General features: G+C 39.9%; 1 protein-coding gene across 5 annotated transcripts in view; it reads right to left on the reverse strand.

The window, feature by feature from the left end:
- The window catches only part of LOC147023470 (F-actin-uncapping protein LRRC16A-like), a 208,707-nt gene that overhangs the window by 167,653 nt on the left and 20,284 nt on the right, over positions 1 to 20,770 (reverse strand). For all 5 annotated transcript variants that reach the window (XM_085888894.1, XM_085888892.1, XM_085888893.1 and 2 more), the window contains exons 11-18: positions 19,372 to 19,466; positions 10,643 to 10,729; positions 10,433 to 10,536; positions 6,886 to 6,963; positions 4,383 to 4,459; positions 3,596 to 3,700; positions 206 to 275; positions 9 to 90 (exon numbers count right to left, since the gene is read on the reverse strand). In XM_085888894.1, coding sequence (XP_085745020.1) covers positions 9 to 90; positions 206 to 275; positions 3,596 to 3,700; positions 4,383 to 4,459; positions 6,886 to 6,963; positions 10,433 to 10,536; positions 10,643 to 10,729; positions 19,372 to 19,466 — 698 coding nt within the window. The remainder of the gene's footprint in view (positions 1 to 8; positions 91 to 205; positions 276 to 3,595; positions 3,701 to 4,382; positions 4,460 to 6,885; positions 6,964 to 10,432; positions 10,537 to 10,642; positions 10,730 to 19,371; positions 19,467 to 20,770) is intronic.

Consider the following 20,770-nt stretch of genomic DNA (forward strand, 5'->3'; position numbering starts at 1 on the left):
AAACGTACCGTTGTCGGAAATATCCAAAGAGGTGATATTACGTACATCCTCAAGGCAGTAGATCAATGCTTTGGCCCCAGCAGACTTCAGCTGAATGAACAAGCGGCACAATCCACGTGACAGCTTTAAAATCCACCATTGCAAAATCGATACAAGGATGCAGAGCATTTAATGAATGTGGACATCTCAAGTGCCCCACAATTACCTCACAGCTGCTGATGTCGAGGGAAACACTGCTGAGGTGTTGGTTGCTCGATACAGCCAGCAGAATTTCCCTGTAAGAGAATGTTACATCATGAAGGGGAACACGCTGCAGACTGCAGAGCTAAAAATGTACAAAAAATAACCAATTATATGCATTTTTAATAATTACAATAATAATAAACAATTAAAATAAGGGATCTCCCACATTATAAATGCCAATTGGCAGAAACTATCGGGGATGCCTCTTTGCGGTCGTTGTACCCCCCCCCCCACCAATGCAAGTCGGGGGCCAAATCTTCTCCATTCTTCCCTGCTGCCCGGATTCATCAGGGCAGTGTGGTCATGATCAGAGTGGACATCAGACCCCATGGACTGTGTCTCTCTGTCTGTCTCTGTCTCTGTCTCTGTCTCTGTCTCTGTGTCATGGCCCTGACCATGAAAGTGGGGGTACACCATCCTGGATGTGGGGGATCTCTGGGTCGCTCCTGGGAGATTGATTGGCTGTCTCCCCTGCCGCGGGCTTGTTCGAGAGAACTGTCCGGGGCTAGATAAAAACAACTCCAATTGGCAATGTGAGTGTGCAGAATATTTGGCAAAAGGAGCTCAGTTTGACATTTATGACAGCTCCCAAAATCTGTCCACAACTAGAGAACCGCACAAGTTATCATCATATCTTTGGTATCATTTTAAAGCTTCTTTTCTGCAACTTTTAGAAACTCAAAAACCCTTCTTTTTTTCTGTGACTTCCAACTATATATATATATATATATATATATATATATATATATATATATATATATATATATATATATATATATATATATATATATATATATATATATATATATATATATATATATATATATATATATTGTGACAGGCCACATTTCATAAAGAACTGCCTAAAGAATCAATGTTTGATAATATAATAAATTTTGGTCTGAATGGATATTCCATGCAGTCACCTTGAGTAATCATATCAATAAAAATATTGGATGTCAAATTGTACAATAAATCTAGTTTAGGCTGACTGCAATATGACAGTACTTACATCACTAGAATGAGCAATCAAAGATTGCAGACCCTCACCAGGACGTCTTTGGTTGGTTTTATATGATGGATTTTATAGATGTACTCGCATCATAATTGTACCATACATACTTTATAGACATTCTCACATTCTAATTGTACATATTTTATAGAGGAACTCAATTGAAAAACAAGGTAACGTGTAATACTGGCTACCACGAGGTAGCATTTGTGTCCAACGTCAGCACATTCTATGTGGACAAACAAACAGACAAACTAACAAACAGAACCAAATGCAAAACCACCTCCTCTGGCGAGGGTGATAATCAACCTCAAAGTGCCAGGGAAGCAGAGCGAGTTTCAAATTACAGATAAATAAAGCTAGTGATGTTTTGAACATTACATTGACCTTAGAAGTTGCATTAACCATGACTAGTATAGCTACAGTATTTAATATGTTAGGGGCATGTAATATATTAGGGCTGGCAGAATAGCCTGGAGATAGGAAGATGTGTAGCCTTGGTTCAAATCTCAGCCCAGCTATTAACCATGACTAGTATATACAGTATTTATAACCATGACTAGTATAGCGACAGTATTTAGTATGTTAGGGGCATGTAATATATTAGGGCTGGCAGAATAGCCTGGAGATAGGAAGATGTGTAGCCTTGGTTCAAATCTCAGCCCAGCTATTAACCATGACTAGTATATACAGTATTTATAACCATGACTAGTATATACAGTATTTAGTATGTTAGGGGCATGTAATATATGAGGGCTGGCAGAATAGCCTGGAGATAGGAAGATGTGTAGCCTTGGTTCAAATCTCAGCCCAGCTATTAACCATGACTAGTATATACAGTATTTATAACCATGACTAGTATATACAGTATTTAGTATGTTAGGGGCATGTAATATATGAGGGCTGGCAGAATAGCCTGGAGATAGGAAGATGTGTAGCCTTGGTTCAAATCTCAGCCCAGCTATTAACCATGACTAGTATATACAGTATTTATAACCATGACTAGTATATATAGTATTTAGTATGTTAGGGGCATGTAATATATGAGGGCTGGCAGAATAGCCTGGAGATAGGAAGATGTGTCGCCTTGGTTCAAATCTCAGCCCAGCTATTAACCATGACTAGTATATACAGTATTTATAACCATGACTAGTATATACAGTATTTAGTACGTTAGGGGCATGTAATATATGAGGGCTGGCAGAATAGCCTGGAGATAGGAAGATGTGTAGCCTTGGTTCAAATCTCAGCCCAGCTATTAACCATGACTAGTATATACAGTATTTATAACCATGACTAGTATATACAGTATTTAGTATGTTAGGGGCATGTAATATATGAGGGCTGGCAGAATAGCCCGGAGATAGGAAGATGTGTCGCCTTGCCTGCAAAACACGAGGATGACAGTTTATAGCTGGGCTGAGATTTGAACCAACGTGAGTCATTAATGTGTGTGCTGTCCCTCGGATGGACGTTGAACTGGGCACCTCGTCTGTCAGCATTAGCTGGTGGATGTTAGGGATCCACAATGTCCTTCATGAAGAGTGGGTGGGTCATCAATGGCACAGCTGCATCAACAGCAAATGGTACTACCCACAGTTTTACCACTTTGGTTTAGCAAATGGTTTTACCATTTTCCTTGCCCGATGATCAGTTGGCCCTTTTCTTCTCAAGCATGTGTGCAGAAGGAGAAAGATTTTAGCAAATACTAGAAACACCCACTGATCACTTTGGGAGCATTGACAAGATGTTTTCCCTCCCCCCTCGCAGTGTGTGTGTGTGTGTGTGTGTGTGTGTGTGTGTGTGTGTGTGTGTGTGTGTGTGTGTGTGTGTGTGTGTGTGTGTGTGTGGGGAGGGTGGGGGGGTTGCCATGGGTACTACCAATACATATGCAAATTTTGGTAGAGATCAGGTCAGCAGTGTTATTTTTTCTATGATTTTTAGATGCACTGTGCATACACACATCCAGACAATTGTTTTATTTAATACTAGCAGGGGTACACGGCGTTGCCCTGTCTATTTTTTTTGTGGGAACCAAAAACACTTCCCTCCACCCTCTAAGAAACTGAGTCCCTACGCACTTCCCTACACCCACGACAGGGCGATTAAAAGGAAAAGATCCTCCAAAATCCAACTTTTTTTTTTCAAAAAGAAACTCAAAAATATTATTGCCTAAAACACTCCCTGGCACTCACTGATGAACCTCTGAAAGTTTGACGAAGATCCCTTCGGCTATCTCTGAGAAAAATGGTCACACACACACACACACACACACACACACACACACACACACACCTCTTATAGTATAGATACCTACAATAATCCATTGTTCATGCGTACCTCACAGCTGCAGGGGGCAGCCGGGTGCCCGACAAGCTGAATTTCTCGAGAGCCATAGAATGGTTGAAGAACTGTGAGAAAGAAGGCAGGATATCGCGACTCTTTCTGTAGGAATAAGGCCAAGCACATAGTGTCAGAAAAAAAAAAAGCTATGAAATCCAGTGTGGCATCAATTCAACATAAATTGAACCCAAAGACAACTTGGCAGCAGCAAGAGATCAGGGCGATAAAGTTGAAAAAAAATTGCAGAAAATGATGACATCTCAGATTGCAAGATCTCGTGCAATTTCGGGGCATCAGGAAGGCTTAGTCTGTGGTGTACTCGCTCACAAATTGCCAAGTCTTGGGTTCGGTCTCAGATTCAACTAAAAATTCCCAATCTGATGTAGTGCCTGCTCGAGGTGTTACATCTCCAAAACACGACTCCAGATTGGCAGGAAAGGACAGCTGTCCCTGTAAGCCTTTAAGATGTGGATGTCAAAGATCCTACACAAGGGGAAAGAGTAGGCAATTGTATGCCATGACCCGAACTGAATTCCCTGTTTGGGGATATACTCGTAGCTGTGTTACAACCATGATCTGCAGGAGATGGGAATGCTGATTATACAACTACGGCATAGGCACGAGCCAAATGGCCTTCTCTTGTATCCAAGTTTCCTTGAATTTCCTTCGACAATATGTATAGTACAAAGGAAAGGTAAGAATGAAATTTGCCCCTATTATCAAGTGTTCATACCAATTCCCAAGAATATACACATATCGTGGCATTAATAGATAACACAAAAACCTGTTAGAAAAGATGTTCCTGGAAAGGTTGAGGTGTGAAAGGTGTTGAGAGCAGCCTCGTAATAACGCACCAAACATCTGTCAAGAGCCAACAGCACGTTGTTAACAGGTACATGGATAAATCAAATTGTACAAACATCAACAGGTCATGTGATGATTGTGAATGTGTGAACCTGTTACGACTGCACTGAAACTATGCACAAACAAAACTAGGTATCCCTATCAACCCACAAACATAATCTAATGACAGTCGTACAATGAAGTGATCGTTATTTTGCTTTGAACATTGATTTTGGGTATCTCAGATATTCTGTATTGCATGCACTCAGATTCTATCAATGATTCTATTAAGGTCTATAGATAGGGAAGAGATAGGCAGCAGCCTCTTCCCTCTTTGCAGTCCTTGATAAAAATCACAAGATCATCAACCACTTGGAATATGTCCTTCAATCCTAATAAATCTCCGACTCTCACTATCTCTCTCCATAAGGACCGTGTGACAACCCCTCCCATATGCTTTTCCTAACAATCCTCTTGAAGAAATTCTCACTATCACTGAAACCCTTGGGTCTCACTATCAGCCATGATCTTTCTTGGGCAAACCATACTTCTAAGTTGGCCTCCAATGCCAGTTTCCGACTGGGAATCCTTAATTGTGCAAAATCCTTCCTTGGCACACCTGAACTCTTATCCACCGACAAGGCCTTCATCTGGAGCTTGATGGAATACAGGTAGGGGACCCCGTTATCCAGCAACCCCAAAACAGGAAAGAACCAAATACTGGCAAAATTTTGAAATGTCATGGTCTGACAATTTTCCAACACTTTAATTGCACAAGCCTTCTGAAAAGTTGATTGCCCCATGTACAATAATTTGGCAGGAAAAACTGGTGCCACGGAAGTGGCATTGCACAACCACCAAAGACGAGCCTGGGAAGTGGCACGCACGTCCGATTCGGCGTCACAGCATTGCACTCCATAGCTTTGGGCGCATAATTGTGTTTGTGCAATACCCGTTTCGCAATCATGTATGAAAGGCCTTCAACATCTGGACAAGCTAGTAGTGCCTCGACAAAAGAAGCATTTATCACTCGCTATCAAGCAAAAAGTCGAGTTGTTGTGGAAGCATGACTTGGGCGTTTCGGTGAAATGCTTGAATGAGGAATATGGCAATGGTATATCGACGGTCTACCATCGGAAAAAAAAAACAAAACAAAAAGGAGCAGATATTAACATTTTATAGTGAGAATGATGTGCCCAAGCTAATACAAAAGGAAAACGTTACATCAGCCAAAGACTGCTGACATCAGTCATGTGTTGATAGAGTGGATCGGGCAGTGCCTTTCGGAGAATTCCCCCTTGAATCGGGTAATAATCATGACACGAGCGAATACTTTTCATGACGAATTAGGCCGAACATCATCATGTGAATATTTGTCTGGGTGGTTCAACAAAGTCCGGAAGAGGCATGGGCTACCGTTTGCTTTAGGTCTGTGGTGAAAAAAAGCCGCAGCCGACCAGGAAGCTGCGGAGGCCAACATCAAATCATTTATAAGACGGGTGGAGGAAGAACGCTTATTGCCTGAACAAATGTATCGGTGTATTGATTACAAGAAGTATTTATGTGAGAAAAATTTAAGTTCATGAAGCAGCAAAAACTCTGATATGGTCTGTTTGGTTAACCCGAAGGCGACTCAGCTTGATGCCGTGGAAACCAAGGCCTGCGAGATCATTGAATTACCCGTAATGAGGTTGAGTTTATGGGCCTATCAATTTGCCATTGCAGACAGATCGGTGACTCTCTGTCTTCTTCCGTGTCATTTATTTTGTTGCAATTTCTGATCCTTCAGCACTCAACCCTCCCACCCCTATCCCCCCTCTCGCAACCCCACAGCCAAGTCTCTGCAGGGCGTATGCAGTCTGCCAGCAATCGCCTTCGGGTGAATCTTCCAAGATCCAGAATCAGTGCTCTCATCCACTTCCCCGCTTTTGGAAACAACTCCCACATTCGCTTTAATCTCAGTCTTCCCTCAAGGTTTTCGAGACAGCTGTTCACCACCATCTCAGATGATCCCCCGTCCAAAACGATGATCTTTTCTACCCCCAGTTAACCCTCCTCCGACACACACACCACACGCATCCCCCAAATTTCCAGTTTTTCCTTCCTGAAAGTTTGCTTCTGTCTCCATCTTTTCCAACCCCCTGCATCCTCCTCTACCCCTCATTATTACCCACATCTCTTGTTTGTCATTCTCCCTCTATTTTTTACCCCAACCCTATACTGTTGGTGTGTTTTGTGTGTGTGTGTGTGTGTGTGTGTGTGTGTGTGTGTGTGTGTGTGTGTGTGTGTGTGTGTGTGTGTGTGTGTGTGTCTGTTCAAGTTCAAGCTCCTCCATGAGCCTCGACTTTGTAAACAAACAAATTAAACCGGAGAATGAGTGAGAAAAATCCCATCCTCATGATGCAAAACACAAGCAAACAGATATTGATGCTATCTATACATGCCGTTTCAAGGAGGCACTCTGTTCCAGATAGGTTTAGATTGATGAGGGCATTGGGTTGTGCCAGGAACGCGTACAGTTTCTGCAAAAACATGACAGCATGTGGTTAGAGCTGTGGTTAGAGTTGTGGTTAGAGCTGTGAAGTTAGTATGGTATTGCAAAATATTCACTTGATAACTCCATTTTCCTCATCTCCCTTGTTCATTATTTCTGACGAACAAATACCAACTGTCACTTCACTCGGGAATATGAAAGCGGGTGAGGAGAAAAAGAGGGGGGTTGGAAAGGAAGGGGTGGAGGGAGAGTGTGGGAGTGGAGGGGAAACGAGAGAGGAGGGAGGAAGAGCGAGGAGGGTGTGGGAATGGAAGCCAGTGTGAGGTGAGGGGAAGGGAAGGCAGACATGTGGTGGAGCATTATTTACGATTCATACTGTTTCATCGAAATGCTTCTGCATAGAATAACAGTGAAGAGAGAAACAAAAAAAATGTCTGAAATCCATTTTCTACCGGTCAAACAATCAATACCGCCCAGAGATAAACACCACCCAGACAAGCCCGGAGATAAACGCAGTCCAGAAACAAACACCACCCGAAGACAAACACTGCCGAGAGATTAACATCGCCCAGAGACTAACACCACCTGGACACATCCGGAAACAAATGCCCATCCGAACATAAACACTGCCCAGACACGTTTGGAGACAAACACCTGCCGGATGCGTCCAGAGACAAAGACGGCCTGGACGTAAACACCGCCTGGACGCATCCAGAGACAAACACTGTTCAGATGCATCCGGAGATAAACACCACCTGGACACGGCCAGAGACAAACACCGCCCAGACGAGTCCAGAGACAAACACCGCCTGGACACATTTGGAGCTAAGCTGTCCAGAGACAAATACCGCTGAGACAAGTCCGGAGACAAACACCACCTGGAGATGTCTGAAAATGAACACAGTCCAGAAACAAATACTGCCCAGAGACAAACACTGCCTGAACACATCCAGAGACAAACTCCCGTCCAGACATGAACACCGGCCACACATCTCCTGAGACAAACTAGTTCCAGACGCATCCAGAGCCAAGCTGCCCAGAGACATGCACCTGCCCTGACACGTCCGGAGACAAACTCCGCCTGGACGCGTCCAGAGACAAACACCGCCCACACAAGCCCAGAAACAAACACAACCCGGACACGTTCGGAGACAAACTCCCGTCCAGACGCATCCGGAGCTAAGCTGTCCAGAGACAACACCGCCAGAGAGAGGAGAGAGAGATACGGGTGGCAGGAGGGTAGTTAGCAGAGAGAAAATGTTATGCTTTCTGAACACACACACACACACACACACACACACACACACACACACACACACACACACACACACACACACACACACACACACACACACACACACACACACACACACACACAATTGTTGCTTGGCCGATATCGGCAATTCTTCAGGAATCGGCAGATTGGAGTCACTGTGATTACCGACTACAGTACATACTGTATACAACCCAAAAACCTTGAGTTGCTTTCAACCTTGTTTGGGGGGATTTCAACAACCAAATTATAAAACCAATGTTGCATTATAGACATTTCAGAGAGATGTGCATAAACATTAGTCTTTATAAACAGCTGCCAATTGTCATGTGATGGGTAGAAAAAAAAATTTGTCTCTGTAATTTAGAAAACACATTCATATGGCAAACGGCTTGGAAATCCGGTGTTATTATCAAATATATTTTGCTTTGAAACTCGCAAAGAGAAACCATACATATAACCTTTGTAAATCATGTACCTCTACCTTGTAGCAACTGCCAACTGCACATGATGATCAGGACACGAGCTGCACCACTATTGACTGCCAGACGCTCAGCAAGTGGCTTAAGCACTCAAGCAAACACTCCAATTAAATGGTTGATAAGTAACGCCTGGCTAGGCTGTGGCAGCATACCATGTAGGATCCCTTGAACATCAACGCCGGTCTTCACCGTGCCCGCAGCAGTTAAAGAAATTAAATTAATTCGTTCAACTAATGACTTTATCTACAAAAGAGTTGCTGTTTAACGTAGAACAACCCTGGAGACACCACAGAGTTTAATCGTCTATGAAATAAACATTGTTGATAATTTGCCACATTGCCTGCTCATACGTGTAAACGTCAAGTGGTACATCGGTTCGAGGTCCGCGAAAAAATTGTTTTTTTTTTTGAAAAAATTGAAAAAAAAAAAAAAAAAAAAAAAAAAAACTAACCCTAACAGCTTTGATTAGCTATTGAGCACCTCGCAAAACCTCCGGAAATATAGACACAGATTTGGCAGACGCTATGGATAGGCAGTCCCTCTGGGGAACAGGGTGGGTGGTCGAGCAGTGAATGCATTAAATCAAAAAGCTCAATGAAGCTCGTTAATTTTGGCACGCTCCTAAATATTTTGTTCACTCAATATAATTCTCCAAACAATCCAAAAAGATAAGTTTAATGCTTTGGAAATTTCACATTTTCTTGTGTATGTATGGAGGAGGAGGGAACATAGCCTTACTTGCTTCAAGTAAATAAGTATATGGACTTAGTTATAAGACTCGTTATTTCTATAAATTATCAGATTTCGTGGAAATCGTGGAAAATTGCATCAGACAATGCACGAAATCCTTCCATGTTCATAATTTGAAAACTATAATCCTTACAAAAGCAATGTACACAGCGATTCATAGTGATTATGAACAGGCATTCAATAATACTAGTGCGTGCACGTACGTGCAAAAAAAAAAGAAAAAAAAGAAGAATTGTGACGTCATAGCACCGTGTCCTGTCATTGGTTTGGTAAATAAATGGCCATAACTTGGGAACCACTTGTCCGATTAATATCAAACGTTGAAAAGGCACATCCACAGGGCCCCAGCAATATACCGGGCAAGTTTCAATTAGATCGGACCAGTGGTTGTCGAGAAACAGTGGTCACAGACAGACAGACAGACACACAGACAGAGATCGCTGGAATTATAGATAGATGAGTGAGGAAAGTAGAAAAAAAACCCAAAACTTTATCATGAAGAAATCGTTGCGACCTGTTCTAAGTCAAAGCATGGTTGAGCAGGGCAAAAAACATGGTGACTTCAGACCCCAGTGAGGTAACCCAGGATACGCTTTTAGACCTCAGAGGCGAGGTGGCCAAGGATGGCACCTGATGAAGGATATAATTAAATGAGACCGTTAATTATCTTCAAAACGGGTGTTTTAATTACCCCAAACACCCAATTTTCAGTCTTACACTTCTTTGGAGTTTTCTTCATATGCATGCAAAGTTTCAGGCTGCTAAGTTTCATGGTTTTGGAGTTATGGAGGAGACACACACACAGACACTTATTAGTATAGATTTGATACCCACTCATGCCCTGCAGCAATCCTTTTCACTGGATGTTTCGACTGCACGCAGCTTAATTAAAATTATGACTTTCATAGCTACTCCCTGAGCCTCAATTTCTGCATGCATAAAAGAGAAATAAATAATGCTTGAAAAGATTAACATGCAAAACAACAGCTCACCGAACTCTCATCTGCTCGTAAAATGTTTCCAGAAAGGTCAAGGTGAGTAAGAGTGGCTTTGATCTGTTCGCTCCCCATCAATGCCTGGCACAAAGAATTAGCACCTGGAGAAGGGAAGAGACAGACTAATTACACTCCTCTCTTCAATTCAAGTGTCAGTTGTGTGGCACAAACTAAACAGAGGTTTAATGAGTTACAAATTTCACCTACCTCGCAGAGTCAGGGCAGTGCGTGAAAGATTGAGGTTGTAAAGTCCTTTGATCAAATGGTGAAGCTGAGAGCTGAAACTAATCACACCTACAAGGTTAAAATGAAGAATGTATGAGCAAAGCTTGAGGCTTGTCCGCAGGGCAAAGGAGTCCACCCACAAATGACACAAATTATGCGAAAATCAATTCATTGAAAATATGTGAGGTGGAGAAATTAAAAACAATCTCCTGAAGTCACAATCACTAAATATAACTCTCTGCCCAAGTTTGTTGGAATGCGGGAACATGAATGAGGGATGGGGGGTAGAAAAAAGTTGCAATATTCAACACCTGTGCATCAGCGTCAAAGAGAGAACAAGAAGGGCATCGGTACAGTGCATACCTCCGCCACATAATGTCTGATCCACGAGAACATATCGAGCCCAATACATTTTTGAAATAGCATGCTATATATCGTTTTTGGCTCGATCTGTCAATGGTGAAGAATAACTTTAAAAATTAAATAATTCTCATACCCAGATGCAGATTCGGATTTTCACCAAAATCGAATCAATTTGTCGTGATCACACACCCAACCAGTCCACCAAGTTTCATCTGAATCCATACACAACTTTTTGAGATATCGTGTTATATATTCATTTTGCCAAATCTCTCAATGGTGAAGAATCACTTTAAAAATTATGAGATCCGGATCTGGATTCGGATTTTGATCTTCACCAAAATTGAATCAATTCTTCCTTGTCGCACACCCAATGTGTCCAACCAAGTTTTGTCCGAATCTGTCCACAACGTTTTGAGATATCGTGCTATATATCATTTTGCCCTATCTCTCAATGGTGAAGAATCACTAAAAATTCCAGTAGTCGGATCCGGATCTTCACCAAAATCTAATCAGTTCGCCCTTGTCATACACCCAACCTGCCCACCAAGTTTCATCCAGATCTGTCGACAACTTTTTGAGATATCCTGCACACAAATAAACAGACAAACAAACAAACAGACAGAGAGGGGTGAAAACATAACCTCCTTCACCTTCAGTGGTGGAGAAAAAAATGTAGCACAGGTGTAGGGGCATAAATGAAAGAAACAGTTAAGTGGGGGTGTTAAATTGAAAGTATTTCAACATGAATAGGAATTATTAGATTCTTTACTCATTAAGGGTGCCATGCAATGACCCTGAAAGGTTCTGAAAGATGCTTTTAACCCCGAAAGAGAAGTTGCAAAAGAAAAAGGAAAGGCGGTGGCTGTTGATCACTACATTGTAGTCTGAACCAAATAAAATCTGGTTTGTATTGTGAAATGGGGAGGTGAGTTCAACCTTTGTTTTTTATCTGTCAAGACGAGAATAAATTATCTTCAACCCCAAAATCAATCTAGTTACTCGATGCTGAACCCTCTCTATGACAGCGACAGTGCCTATAGAAAGTCTACACCCCCTTTCAAAATTTTCCTCTTTTGTTGTCTTATAGCCTGGAATTAAATTGCATTAAATCAGACTTTTTCCACCTTTATTTACACATAGTAACCCACAACTTCCAAGTGAAAAACAAATTCTATAAATTTCAGAAAATTAATTAAAAATACAAAACAAGCTCAAATGAGCTAAGATCCTTGTCCTCTTTATGATGACGTCATAAAAACGAATATGATGTCATTGTGATGTATCAGGTTTGCGATAAATGATCTGTGCTAATGCCCGGCTTGATTCCCACAAACAAAATTCAAACGGCTTGCCAAGTTTCGGAGATAATGGTATAGGCGATTTCCATTAGCGGCGATATTATGACGTCAACTTTTTTTCTCGGAAGAATTTCCAAAATCGGAGATGGTTACTGCCTGTGCAGGGTATTTTTACATATATCTGCCAAGTTTCAGGAAGTTTCAATGAAAACTGGAGGCTGTGAAACAAAAAAGTCCACAAGAAGAAGATGAAGAACAACAACATGAGTAAGACTTAGAGATCCTCCACGAGGATCTAAAAATACAAAACTAGAATATCTTTGTTGGATAAGTGTCCACTCCCCTTATAATAGCAATTGTAAATTATCTCAGGTGTAACCAATCACATTAAAAATCTCACACAAAGTCAATTGGCCTCCACCTGTGTTAAATTATACTGATTCTGATTATTTCTGAATAAAATCAGCTGTTCCTGTAGATGTCCTAAGTGGGTTATGCATTTCACAGCAAAGACTCAACCATGAGCCCCAAAGGAGCTTTCAAAAGATCTCTGGGATAAGGTTTGGGGAAAGGTAAAGATCAAGGGATGCATAAAAAATATTTTAAAGGCCTTGAATATCCCATGGAGCAGAGTCAAGACAATTATTAAGAAGTGGAAGGCGTATGGTAGCACCAAGACCCTGTAAAGATCAGGCCATCCTTCCAAACTGGATTATCAAGCAAGGAGGACGCTGATCAGAGAGGTCACCAAGAGGCCAATGGCAACTTTCAAAGAGCTGCATGCCTTTGTGGCAAAGACTGGTCACTGTGTGCATGTGATAACAATATTCCAAGCACGCCACAAGTCTGGCCTGTCCGGTAGGGTGGCAATAAGTTAGCCATTACTCAAAAAAACACACCTTGCGTCCCGTTTGAGGTATGCAAAAAAAACCACTCCAGATATTGTAAAGTAATGTGGCAAAAGGTTTTGTGATCTGACGAAACCAAGATGGGAATTTTTGGCCTCAATGTAAAACGTTAAGTTTGGTGGAAATCCAACACAGCACATCACCCAAAGAACACCATCCCTACTGTGAAGCATGGTGGCGGCAGCATCATGTTATGGGGCCGTTTATCATCAACAAGGACTGGGGTACTTGTCAGGATAGAAGAGAAAATGGATGGAGCAAAATATAGAAAAATTCTCAAAGAAAACCTGCTGCCCTCTGTAAGAAAGCTGAAATTGGGAAGGAAGTTCACCTTTCAGCATGACAACGACATGAAGCACACAGCCAAAGCTACACTGGAGCGGCTAAGGAAGAAAAGATAAATGTCCTTGAGTGGCCGAGTCAGTCCCGACCTAAATCCAATCGAAAATTAGTGGCATGACGAAGATTCCTGTCCATCTTCGCTCCCCACGCAACTTGACTGAGCTTGAACAGTTTTGTACAGAAGAATGGGAAAATATTGTCAATCAAGGTGTGCAAAGTTGGTGGAGACCTATCCCAACAAACTCACAGCTGTAATTGCTGTTAAAGGTGCTTCCACCAAGTATTCATCCAGGGGGGTGGAAACTTATCCAACCAAGATATTCTAGTTTTGTATTTTAAACTAATTTTCTGAAATTTGTATCATTTGTTTTTCACTTGGAAGTTGTGGGTTACAATATGTAAATACATGTTGAAAAAGTCTGATTTAATGCAATTTAATTCCAGGCTATAAGTAAACAAAAGACGAAAATTATGAAAGGGGGTGTCGACTTTCTATAGGCACTGTATATCCTTCCTCAGATGTGACTAAAACTGAACATAATATTCTAGACGAGTCCTCATTAAATTCCTGTACAGTGTTAACACTACCTTTTATGTTTATAATTTATCCCCCGTTGAATACAATACAACTTAAAACCCTGCAAGCTTTACCTGCAGCGGTTTGCTTCTGTGCTGTCTGCTTACACTCTGTGTCTACCACACTAACCAGTCACAAATCCTTCTCCAGTGTTACATGCTCCAAGACTTGTATGACGTAATCCCTATTTTCATTGTTATTAACCATCCCCAGCACCTTATATTTCATTATGTTAAAATGCATCTGCTAAATTTTTGCCCAATCTATGAAAACATCTAGACTTTCCTGAATCTGATCGGCCCCTTTTCTGATATCTACCTTACCTCCAAGATTAGTGTCATCTGCAAACCTGGAAACTCTTCACTCCCACTGTCTTTCAACCTGTCCACCAAGTTTACAGAAAAATAGCCAGACAACTCTAAATCACTGATGCAAAGTAAAAACTAAAAGGGCACACTTCAACATCATGACGTTGCCAGATATGCCTCCGCCCACATTACTACATCATTATACATCCTTCAACCAATTTTGATTTAAATCCCTGAACCCAGATTCAAAATATTAAATAATTCTGGCTGTCAGAGCATTCATCTGACCAAGATGAAATTTAAAACATATATTCCTCATGACTACTCGATCATAAATGTAACGTTTCACACCGATTGATGAAGCAGTTCAACAGAAATTATTTTTTTTAATCTTTCAATCCAATATGGTTGCCAATGGCAAACCATGTGACCTATTAATTATTTGTGAACACCCTGGTATCGCCAAGGCTTGGGGAACATGTGAGTGAAGTTTCCCCTCAATCTGTCAAGGTGTTCTGGAGAAGTTTTTTGAAGGTTTTTATGTTTAAAAAAAAATGGCTGCCGAACCACGTGACCGATGACATCAATTCCCCCCCCCCCATACAATTTATGCCTCGATGACCCTCAACTTTTCATACCAATCAGATAAAGCATTTGACATATGCAATTATGATGTCATAACAAAGCCACCTATGACATAATCAAGAAAATGACATTTCCCATGGGGAGTACTTCACATGTGCCAAGTTTCGATTTTTTTCCATGGAGTGGTTTCAGAGATACAGAGGTCCAAAGTTTTTCCTTTGTTCCAATATGGCTGCCACATCACATCATAATTATCATAAAAACATTTTACACGAGTAGTCGCACCCATGGTGAAAATTTCATGTCAATCGGATAAGGGGTTGCAGAGAAAACAGAGAAAATTAGCATGGACGGACAACCCAAAAACATAATGCCTACTGGCAACTTCATCAGCAGAGGCATAATAACAACAGTCCATGCACTGATGAAACGGAAGACCAAGAAGGAACCCAAAGAAGTAAAGAGCAAAGATTGAGTCATAAGGAGGAACTTATAATCGTATATACATATAATCTCCCATTATACTTATAAAGTTTGATTATACTTCAAGTCTCCCAGAAAAAACATCCTCCAACTCACACGCACTTTTTGCTTCCAATCACCAAGACAGATTCCAACCCACTAAGCTACTCTACCAGCCATTCTGCAAAACCTAAACTTAGCTAACAGCCTTCTATGTGGTACTTTATCAAATGCCTTATGAAAGTCCAAATATACGACATCTACTGCACTTCCCTCATCCACCCAATCAGAAAACTGATTCTTAAAACTCCAATAATAAATTTGTTAAACATGACTTCCCTTTAGTAAATCCACACCGACCCCCATTAATTATTATAAATTTATATTAATTATTATAAATTAATTATTATAAATATAAATTCTTCCGCTATCTGCACGCTTCTCACGTATACATTTTCATAAAGAATGCCAATAGAATGAAAAAAAAAAGATTATAGAAGATATGTATCAGATTGCATCACAATTGTTTTGTGATATAATCAAATAGAGTGTACAGGATGTGTTAGGATCTTTGAGCGCTCGGGTTTTTGCGCGTGGACGCCTGGGCTTTGTTTACACCGATTTCGCTACCAAACCTTGCAAGGGTTTTCAGAAATGAACTATTTGTTTTGCCTCCCAAGAAGCTGATGCTGCCAGCCGGAAAAAAGGCAGACCAGAAGAACAAGGGCAATAAGCATTTGGGCTTCATGCCCGGAAATCACGCGTCAGATAAAGATGAAGCATATGCTTCAGGCAATACAATTTTTTCAATAACTGAGACATGGCTTCAGGAGTATATCTTGAATTGTGAATTGAACCCAGACAACTCTTATGTTGTGTATAGAAATGACTGAGCAAATAGATAGGGGGGAGGTATTGTGTTTTGAGTTCCTAATGATATACCATCTCAACAATTCGGCAAATTAATCTCAAACAAAGCATTTCAAGCAATGGCCATTAAACTCTTTAAAGGAAACAAGTCCTTGATAGTTATCTTAGTTTATCAACCACCAATTTATTATCAATGTAATTTTTTGGAATCATGGGAAGATTATTTTGACTCATTAAATATAACGAACTACACGTACTTAATTATGGGAGATTTCAATTTTGCAAATATTATTAATCAGATATTATTGAAAAAGTGATTATCAAGTTATGAAGGAATGCTTAGAGCAGTGTAGTTGGTCTGATCTATTTGCGGACAGTAGAAATATTGAGGAAATGTATAGTAATAGATAATTTTGTGCCGAACTTTAACAAGAATGTTAAAAAAATATCTGCACAGCATTATAAATCTGCAGAGAAGACGATGTAGGTTGCACAAAAAAAAAAAAAAATAAGCATTCTCGACATATAGTCGATGGAGATGCTTTATAGTGCGATGACCAAAATTATTCGGAGAAAAACAATAGGAAAATTGAAAACAAAGTACTGGAAGCAAACAATGACCGGAATTTTTGGGCGTTTGTGAAAACAAAAATGACTACGACTTCGAGGTTTCAAATTCTCAAATATGAAGAGAAATTATAAATTGAAGATGAGGTTAAAGCCAACTGTCTTAATCAATATTTTACTACGGTCTTTGCAGATAACGACGGTAAAATGCCTCCCATTTTGCAGAGTTATTTCCCGAACTGATTTAACAGAATGCAGTTTTCTGCCGGAAAAAGTTTTTGAATATTTATCTAAACTGCCCAATAAAACCTCATGTGAGCCAGATGGTATTCCAGCATTACTAATGAAAAAGTTGGCTTTTGAACGAGCTTATGCTCTGCCATTAATATTCATATTGAGTTTCCACACCTCAAAATACCCGTTATTTGGAGCAAAGTAAATGTTATTCCAATTTACAAAAAGATTCTCCATCATGTTTCTAATTAATGGCCTATCAGTCTTATGTGTGTCACATGTAAAGTTATGGAATCAAAAATTAAGGATACAATGGTGGAATACTTGTAGTTTAACAAAATGATGGTTAATGAACAGCATGGTTTTATGAGGAAGAAATCTATGGTATCACAATTGTTGCTTTGTCTCAATGAATGGACAATGGAGGTAGACAAGGGAAAATCTGTGGACATTATATTATTTGGATTTCGTGAAGGCTTTTGATACTGTATCTCATAATAAACTTCTCAATAATGTTTCTAACTTTCATATTTGAGGGAAAAGTGTGGGTTGGATAGAAATCCTTTTAGCCAATTGTATGCAAAGAGTTGTGGTTAGCAATGATTACTCTGGCGAAGTGTTCATAAAATCTGGGGTTCCTCAGGGTAGCGTTTTGGGTCCTCTTCTGTTTTTGATGTATATTAATGATTTGCCAAAAAGTATTCGAAAGTAGTTCAGTCTATATGTTTGCAGATTTGATTCAAAGATAATTTTTTTCATACAAGGAGATTGGGGAAATAGTCAAACCTGAAAAGGATTTGAACCAACTTTTTGCTTGTGCAAACAAGATGCAATTAACATTAGCAATTGAAAAATGTGTAGTTTTGCACCTTGGAGGTTTAAGTTAAAAAAAAAAAAAGTTATACAGTAAACGGAGTAAAGATGAAGTGTTGACAGCATAAAATATTTGGGGGTTGTTATAAGTAGTGATTTGGAATATACTAACCATTGTATGATGATTGCAAAAAAGGCCAGTATTCACGTGAATTGTTTACTTAGATCCTTTGTAACCAAGGAGATGGGATTCTTGAAAAAAATGTTTCAATGCTTTTGTACAACCTACATTGGAATATGCATCACAAGACTGGTCACCACATTTTATAATGAATATTAAACTCATCGAGTTGTTAAAGGCAGTTCTCATGTAGAATACCTGCACTTACACATTTGGGCATTACATATCAAGAACGTCTAGTACACCTAAATCAAGATTCCTTGGCATTACGCAGACTGAGGGCTGATCTTATTTTTGTTTACAAAATTTTGTAGGGGTACATAAACATTGGTTTTAGCGATCTCTTTCAGTTTAGTTGTACCAAAACAAGGTCAAATGGGTTGCCTTTATTTCAAAAGTCTTATAGACTTAGAGTAAGACAATCGGTGTTTAATATTCGAACTGTGAGAATTTGGAATAGTTTGGACTCCAGGGTTGTTCTTTCCCGGAATTTGAACGGATTTATTACTGAATTGGAAAAAGTATTTCAATAATGTTTTTTAAAGTCACAAATAGTTAATTTCTGACTTGCAGATAATAAGTCACCTGAAGGCTGCTGTCTGCTTGGTCAGGTATCTATGACTAGTAATATTATGTTTTGTACTCATGTGATTTTTGGTGTTTAGGCAAATGTCCCCATTGTATAACATGTTCTTTCTTTTTTTTCATGGAGGGTAATGTGAATGAAAATGAAATGCAATCCAGTCCTGAAAATGTGAGTAAGCCTCATCTTTATGATCAATATGTGATGCCTTTAGAACTGGGCTCCAGTGACCAATCAATCACCAGCTGCAGAGAGCTGAACACCATTCTACTCCCTGTCCTTTTACACCTTACATCTTGAGGTAATTGTCGACACTCACAATCCGAGTAATCATACAAAAATGGATGAAATCACTGTTGATACCATATAAAAATATACATCAAATTATATATATATATATATATATTTTTTTTTTTTTAATTCAAAAGAAAGAAAAAAAGGACAAACAACACATACCTGCCCCCAATGACACCATTATGGATCACCTTGTTAGTTCTTCCACTTTCAAACATCAAAAATACATCTGCTGTGTGATTATAAAGCATACTGATAGCCACAAAAAAAATAAAAATCATTGCCTATGGTTAGGCAGCTTTTTCAGAGGAAGTAGTTGCTCTGACCTTTGTCATCCATTGCACTCCCAGCCAAGCTGATAGATTGCAGTACACTCTGATGGTTATCAAACAGGGCCACAGCTAACTTTTGCATAAATTCTCTGTTAGAAAGGGGGGAAAAAAATGCATTTATGCATTAAAATAGAAGCAGGTGTGATAAATAAGTCATATGTATGACCTTTTTGTTTGAAAGTCATGTTGGAGGTCACACAGTGCTGAATAAACTCCTGCTCACCTACCTCTGCATTTTGATTAACAGATTCCCGAGAAATCAATTATATGTCATCTGAGCATATTTTTTCCGCAATTATCTGACTTCCAAATTCAGATGTTTTAAAATTTGCTTTCTCTGTTTGTTTGTTTGTTTGTTTGTTTTTGCAGAATATAATCTCAATGTTTTGAATCAATTCAAATGCAAGACTAGAAAGCATCTCAAAATGGAAGGCACATCCATGTCTGCTTTCTACTCAAACTAAATTTGATGAAAAAAACAGCTGAAAAAGCTTATGGCCTGGACACATGAATGTGGATGGACACACACACACACACACACACACACACACACACACACACACACACACACACACACACACACACACACACACACACACACACACACACACACACACACCCCGAGAGTGTATCTGCGAAGATGAGAAGGAGGTAGTGGTCTGATATAAGTCAACTAAGTTCACAGAGACAGAGAGACAAAAGTAGGATTGGCTGAGTATGTGAAAAATGCAACAGACTACTGAATCCGATGTGTAAGCGAACACAAAGACAACAAGCCAGAGGAGGTATCCCTAACCCACCGAGCAAAAATATGCAAAGACAGGTGGAAATGGAAGATGTCATACATGAAACCAAAACAGCAATGAATACAGCCTCAATGATTGCAAAAATGATGAAAGAAAAATATAAAACAAAATAGCAACAGATATATGACGACAACTGGGAAAATGATAAAAAGGCAGGAAAGGTCTCAAAAAATGAGTTGGACAGATGGGGCATCGACAAAGAAGGTTCTTTGGAATGGGTAAGAAGAGGTCAGCTCAACTGGGATGAACAACGAATCATTATAAATGCCCAAGACCAAGGACACTACACAAATGACTTTAAGAAGATGCCGGGACTGAGTCAATTGGACAAGTGTAGGTTCTGCAAGGTAGAAACAGAAATTACGAGCTACCGCCTATTGGGATATTAAAAAAAAACTCATGTCAGAGTAGCTGTACACACAAGGGCACAACAGAGTTTGTTGAGTAATCCACTGATATCTGCAGAAAATGAAAAACTACCAAGACCTAAAAAAGTGAAGAGATCCTGGAAGCTTAAGAACGCCAAAATTGTCACAGTGATTATTGAAGCGGCGGGGATGATAAGAACAAGAACCTCACAGAGATCT

Source organism: Eptatretus burgeri, chromosome 7 (genome assembly GCF_056783735.1).
Source record: "Eptatretus burgeri isolate ZD-2024b chromosome 7, Ebu_testis_v1, whole genome shotgun sequence".
NCBI classification, from domain to species: Eukaryota; Metazoa; Chordata; class Myxini; order Myxiniformes; family Myxinidae; genus Eptatretus; species Eptatretus burgeri.